Here is a 6,728-nt window from a genome sequence, read left to right as displayed (position 1 = left end):
CGGCGTCACCGCCGGAGAGGCGAAGCGTGGCGTGGTGTGGTCCCGGAGGGAGCAGAGCTCCAGCTCGGCTCCAGCGGCCCTCAGCGCCCCTGGGCTGGTCCTGGTCCAGCAGTGCCCGGGGCCTCGGGAACGTCCAAAGCTGCCGGTGCCATGGGCAGGGCTGTAACTGGCTGGGCCCTGGATAAAACGGGCTCAAGCCGGGTAAACCCAGCTAAAACGGGATAAAACGTGCTCAATCCGACTGGCAGCGGGTGGCCCTCGGTCGCAGGCAGTGGGAGGAGCCACAGGAAGCTCCTCCCGGTACCGGCCGTGGGCACCGGGAGGTGCCGGATGTGTCACTGGAGGGCGGACCGGGACCGGCTGCTGGAAGTGCAGTGAAATGTCCCTGTCCCCATTGCGGGGTCTCTGTCCCTTCTCTTGGTTCTATTCGAGTCCCTGGCGTGCAGATTTCAGTGCAGAGCCAAGGCCACAGCCCCGCACCGGGAATGGAGCCGGGCTGGGAGAGCTGGGAACGTTCTGGCCAGGGGAACCTTCTGGGGCCACCTTGGATCCCCTTCCAGGGCCTGAACGGGCTCCAGGAGAGCTGGAGAGGGAACCCAGGCAAAGGCTTGGAGGGACAGGACAAGCAGAAATGGGGGCAGGGATAAATTAAATGGATTATTGGGAAGAAATCCTTCCCTGTGAGGGGGGTGAGGCCCTGGCAGTGCCCAGAGCAGCTGTGGCTGCCCCTGGATCCCTGGAATGTTCCAGACCAGCTGGATTGGGCTTGGAGCACCCTGCTCCTGTGGAAGGTGTCCCTGCCCGTGGCACTGGGGGGTCTTGGGGGTCCCTTCCCACCCTGCCACCCTCGGTGCAGCTCTGGAATGGCTCTGCAACAGCAAATGTCCCTGGCCAGGGGTGGGCTCTGCCCCAAGGACCAGCAGCCCCCGCAGGGCACGGGCCCTGTCACAGCCAGCACCAGGATCTTGTGTTCCCACTCTGGAATATTCACAAGGCTGAGGAAAACCCCCAAGGAATTCACGGAGCCCCCGGGTTTTAGGAAGGATTTGGGGAGTTTGGGCCCCTAAAGCTCACCAAGGGCAGGGAATTGCAGGGTCCTGTTAATTCATGGATTTATGGGAGGGGCTGGGATGTGCTGGAATGTCTGGGGCCCGGGGCAGGGCTGCTCTGCAGGGATTGGGAACTGGGAGCTGTGAGGTGTCCCCTGAATCCCTCCTGGGCTCCACTGGAACGAGGAATTACGAGCAGAGCCCTGCATGGGACTGGACTGGCTGCTTTATTGATTTGTCAGCTTGGAACAGTGGCACGGCTGGGGATGCAGCACAGGCTGGGAATGCAACCCCAGAGAGCCAGGAATGCAGGACAGGCTGGGAATGCAGCACAGGCTGGGGATGCAACCCCAGAGAGCCAGCAATGCAACCCCAGAGAGCCAGGAATGCAACCCCAGTGAGCCAGAAATGCAACCCCAGTGAGCCAGAAATGCAACCCCAGTGAGCCAGAAATGCAGCACAAGCTGGGAATGCAACCCCAGAGAGCCAGAAATGCAACCCCAGAGAGCCAGCAATGCAGGACAGGCTGGGGATGCAGCACAGGCTGGGAATGCAACCCCAGAGAGCCAGAAATGCAACCCCAGAGAGCCAGCAATGCAGGACAGGCTGGGGATGCAGCACAGGCTGGATGAGCAGGGATAAAATCCCTGTGGGATGCAGCTGGAGCAGCACCACAAAGCAGGAGTGGCCCAGGGCAGGCAGTGACACACACAGAGCTGTGACAGTGACAGTGACACACACACACACAGAGCTGTGACAGTGACAGTGACACACACACACACACACACACACACACGGCTCTGGGAGCTGCCCAGGGCACAGTGGGAGCAGCAGGAGCAGCACAGAGCAGGGTGCCAGAGCCAGTTTTCCCTGGCACAGGGCAGTGGCACAGGGCAGTGGCACAGAGCAGTGGCACAGGGCACTGGCATGGTGCAGATCACTGGGACAGAAGCAGAGCCAGCTTTCCCTGGCACAGCAGCAGCAGTGGCACAGAACACTGGCACAGGGCACTGGCATGGTGCAGATCACTGGGACAGAAGCAGAGCCTGATTTCCCTGGCACAGCAGCAGCACCAGCACAGAACACTGGCACAGAGCACAGAGCAGGATTTCAGAGCCAGCTTTCCCTGGCACAGCAGCAGCAGCAGTGGCACAGAGCAGGGTGCCAAAGGCAGTTTTCCCTGGCACAGTGGGAGCAGCAGGAGCAGCGCTGGCACAGCACAGAGCGGGATTTCAGAGCCAGTTTTCTCTGGCACAGCAGGAGCAGCACTGGCACAGGGCACTGGCACAGGGCAGTGGCACAGAACACTGGCATAAGGCAGCGCAGAGCAGGGTGCCAGGGGCAGATCTCCCTGGCACAGCCAGAGCAGCACCAGCACAAAGCAGGATGCCAGGGGCAGTTTTCCCTGGCAGGGCAGGAGCAGCACCAGCCCAGAACACTGGCATAGGGCAGCGCAGAGCAGGATTTCAGAGCCAGCTTTCCCTGGCACAGCAGCAGCAGTGGCACAGAGCAGTGGCACAGAGCACTGGCACAGAACACTGGCATGGTGCAGATCACCAGGACAGCGCCAGAGCTGGATACCCTCAGTACAGCAGCACAGCACAGAGCACAGAGCAGGGTGCCAGGGGCAGATTTCACTGGCACAGAGCACTGGCACAGCAGCAGCAGTGGCACCGAGCAGTGGCACAGAGCACTGGCACAGAGCAGTGGCACAGAGCACTGGCACGGTGCAGATCACCAGGACAGCGCCAGAGCTGGGTTTCCCCAGCACAGTCTGAGCAGCAGGAGCAGCACTGGCACAGAGCAGTGGCACAGAACAGCGCAGAGCAGGGTGCCAGGGGCAGATTTCCCTGGCACAGAGCAGTGGCACAGAACAGCACAGAGCAGGGTGCCAGGGGCAGATTTCACTGGCACAGAGCACTGGCACAGCAGCAGCAGTGGCACCGAGCAGTGGCACGGTGCAGATCACCAGGACAGCGCCAGAGCTGGGTTTCCCCAGCACAGTCTGAGCAGCAGGAGCAGCACTGGCACAGAGCAGTGGCACAGAACAGCACAGAGCAGGGTGCCAGGGGCAGATCTCCCTGGCACAGAGCAGTGGCACAGAGCAGCAGCGTGGTGCAGATCACCAGGGCAGCACCAGAACAGAGCCTGAGCAGGAGGAGCAGCACCAGCACAGCACAGAGCACAGAGCACAGAGCAGGGTGCCAGGGGCAGATTTCCCTGGCACAGAGCACAGAGCAGGATGCCAGGGACAGTTTCCTATGGCACAGCAGGAGCAGGATTTCAGTGCCAGTCTTCCCTGGCACAGCAGGAACAGCACAGATCAGCACAGCACAGAGCAGGATTTCAGATCTGTTATCCCTGGCACAGCACAGAGCAGGATTTCAGTGCCAGTTATCCCTGGCACATCAGGGGCAGCCCCACACTTTGGCTCCTGCCCATTCCAGCCTCACTTCTCTCCAGGTGAGCGTGCCCCTGGCACAGGGAGCCCTGGGGTGGTGGCAGTGCCAGCTCTCCCTTCTCCAGTCAGGGACTGGCACGGCAGGAAGGGGCACCAGGGATCTCTCCTGAAGGTGCTGAGGGGTTCGGGGAGGGACACGGATTTTGTGGAGCATCAAGGAGATTCCAGGTGGGGGGTGAGGATTCCTGGGATTTCTTCTCAAGCCATGTCACAGCTCACCGTGAGCCTTCTGAGCACAGGCAGCACAGAGGAGTTCAGGAGAAATTCGGGATTGGGATGTGGCAGATGGGAAGCTGCACCAGCCTGCTCCTCCCCTCCCCTCAGCAAAGAACATTCCAGATGGCAAAGGGCAAAAACAGCTTTGAAAAGTCAATTATTCCCAGAGGGAAAAGGATCCCATGGGGCTCCTGCAGCAGCTCCACAAACCCCGGTGGGAAGGGGCTGCTGGGGGGGAGCTGCCCAGTGCCCCACACCTCCCCTGGGAGCAGGGACCACGATTCCCAAAGTCCCGGGATGCAATTCCTGGGGTTTGCCGGCTCCTCCTTCAGCTGCTGCCTTCCCAGAGCACGGATTGGGCAAATCCCCGCGGGCCCAAGGCCCGGCCAGGTGAGTCCTGCTGCACTTCGGTGGCTCAGGAGCCCTTTGGGATGCCCTGGGAACGGGGGCTCACAGGCTTTGGGAGCGGTGCTTGTGGAAGGCGCTCTCCAGGAACGTGGCCAGCTTCTCACAGTCGTCCTGCAATCCACACATGGAACAATTGTCCCTGTGCTGGGCTGTCCCTGAGACCCCCCCCAGCCTCCCACAGCCCCGGGCCCGAGCTGCTCCTGGGCTGGAGCAGCTTTGGGGTCCCCGGGAACAGGAGATGGAGGGGCTGGAGCATGGCCAGGGGGGAAAGGAGCCCCAGGAGGGGCTCAGGGAGCTGGGAAGGGGCTGGAGAATCCCTGGGGGAAATGGGGAAGGGGCTGGAGAATCCCTGAGGGAAATGGGGAAGGGGCTGGAGAATTCCTGAGGGAAATGGGGAAGGGGCTGGAGAATCCCTGGGGGAAATGGGGAAGGGGCTGGAGAATCCCTGAGGGAAATGGGAAGGGGCTGGAGAATTCCTGAGGGAAATGGGGAAGGGGCTGGAGAATCCCTGGGGGAAATGGGGAAGGGGCTGGAGAATCCCTGAGGGAGCTGGGAAGGGCTGGAGAATCCCTGAGGGAGCTGGGAAGGGGCTGGAGAATCCCTGAGGGAGCTGGGAAGGGGCTGGAGAATCCCTGAGGGAAATGGGGAAGGGACTGGAGAATTCCTGGGGGAAATGGGAAGGGGCTGGAGAATCCCTGGGGGAAATGGGGAAGGGGCTGGAGAATCCCTGAGGGAGCTGGGAAGGGGCTGGAGAATCCCTGAGGGAAATGGGGAAGGGACTGGAGAATTCCTGGGGGAAATGGGAAGGGGCTGGAGAATTCCTGAGGGAAATGGGGAAGGGGCTGGAGAATCCCTGAGGGAAATGGGGAAGGGGCTGGAGAATTCCTGAGGGAAATGGGAAGGGGCTGGAGAATCCCTGAGGGAGCTGGGGGGGCTCAGCCTGGAGAAAAGGAGGCTCAGGGGGGCCCTTGTGGCTCTGCACAAGTCCCTGACAGGAGGGGACAGCCGGGGGGATTTGGGGTCTGGGAACAGGAGGAAAGGGAGGTCTGGGAGGGATCCTGTGAGAATTCCTCAAGGAAAGGCCTGTCCAGCCCTGGCACAGCTGCCCAGGGCAGGGTGGAGTTCAATAAACATCTGGATGTGACATCTGGGGATGTCATCGGGGCGACCTCGCATGTTTGGCCTCAATAATCTTTTCCAAAATTAACGATTCTGTGATTCCTTAAGTAAACGGGTAAATTCCTGAAGTCCCTGGGTGCTCCCCTGGTGCTCCCACTCAGAATTAATTAAACTCCCGCTAATTAACATGTGCCACAAGGGGCAGTTCCCCTGGAGCAGAAATCGCAGCCCTGCCCGTGCTGGAGGAGCTCTGGCTCTGGGGACAGCAGGGACTCACCTCGTGGATGAATCCATAATGCACCAGCTCCGTGGCCAAATCCTTGGAGTTGTCAGCTGCAGAGACAAGGAGCAGGAGAAGGTGAGCATGGACACGGCTCCTGGGGCTGCTGGGGCTGGGAAAACGGGGCTGCGAGGTTTGGGCAGCTCTGGGCACTCCTGGAAAGGCTCTGGGATTTGTTGGGCTCAGCAGGGACCCCCGGGGCTGGGCAAGGAGCAGCTCCCAGGCACCATTCCCCAAATTTGGGAGGGAATCTTGGCTGGGGCAGCCCCGGGGCTCTGCCTGAGAGGCCTCCAGAGGCTCCAGATGTTCTGGGAAGGAGCTGCAGCTGCAGCTTTTCCTTGGAAAAGCGCTGGGAATGAGAGGGGGGCTCCCCACGGGGACCCCAGGACCTGCCCACTGTGGGACCTGTGGGAATGCAGCTCTGGGAGCAGCCCTGGGTCACTGTGGGGGCAAAGGAAAATGGGGAAAAAAAGGGAAAAGGGGAAGGGGGAAGGAAAGTGATAGAGGGGAAAAAAGGGAAAGGAAAGGAAAAAGGAAAGGAAAGGAAAAAGGAAAGGAAAGGAAAGGAAAGGAAAGGAAAGGAAAGGAAAGGAAAGGAAAGGAAAGGAAAGGAAAGGAAAGGAAAGGAAAGGAAAGGAAAGGAAAGGAAAGGAAAGGAAAGGAAGCTCATACTGGGCAGCAGGTCGTAGCTGAGCTGTCGGTGCAGTTTGTCCTCCAGGATGAGCAGCAGTGTGAGCTGTGGAGAGAGGAGAGTCTGAACATCCCAGCCCTGCAAAGGAACTGGGAGCACTGGGAGCACTGGGACTGCTGGAATGTGGAAGCATCATTTCCCCTATCCCATTCCCCAGCCCCATTTCCCCTATCCCATTCCCCAGCCCCATTCCCCAGCCCCATTTCCCCTATCCCATTCCCCAGCCCCATTTCCCAGTCCCATTCCTTCAATCCCAATTCCCCAATCCCATTTCCCAGCCCCATTTCCCAGCCCCATTTCCCAGTCCCATTCCTTCAATCCCAATTCCCCAGCCTCATTTCCCATTTCCCCAATCCTATTTCCTGCTCCCATTTCCCCAGCCCCATTTCCCAATTCTATTTCTCTCAGCCCCATTTCCCATTCCCAATCCCATTTCCCATTCCCCATCCCCATTCCCCATTCCCATTCTCATTTCCCATTCCCCATCCCCATCCCATTCCCAGC

At 60.0% G+C, this 6,728-nt stretch overlaps 1 protein-coding gene across 3 annotated transcripts in view; it reads right to left on the bottom strand.

Moving 5' to 3' along the window:
• Positions 1–3,865: 3,865 nt before the first annotated feature.
• The window catches only part of NRBP2 (nuclear receptor binding protein 2), a 28,511-nt gene continuing 25,648 nt past the window's right edge, over positions 3,866–6,728 (bottom strand). For all 3 annotated transcript variants that reach the window (XM_088180861.1, XM_088180858.1, XM_088180865.1), the window contains exons 16-18: positions 6,206–6,269; positions 5,531–5,586; positions 3,866–4,245 (exon numbers count right to left, since the gene is read on the bottom strand). In XM_088180861.1, coding sequence (XP_088036987.1) covers positions 4,177–4,245; positions 5,531–5,586; positions 6,206–6,269 — 189 coding nt within the window. In that variant the 3' untranslated portion in view covers positions 3,866–4,176. The remainder of the gene's footprint in view (positions 4,246–5,530; positions 5,587–6,205; positions 6,270–6,728) is intronic.

The sequence above is a fragment of the Sturnus vulgaris genome, chromosome 1 (genome assembly GCF_052056855.1).
Source record: "Sturnus vulgaris isolate bStuVul1 chromosome 1, bStuVul1.hap1, whole genome shotgun sequence".
Lineage (NCBI taxonomy): Eukaryota > Metazoa > Chordata > Aves > Passeriformes > Sturnidae > Sturnus > Sturnus vulgaris.
Note: the sequence above shows the minus strand (reverse complement) of the source record. Positions and strands in the feature narration are given on the sequence as shown.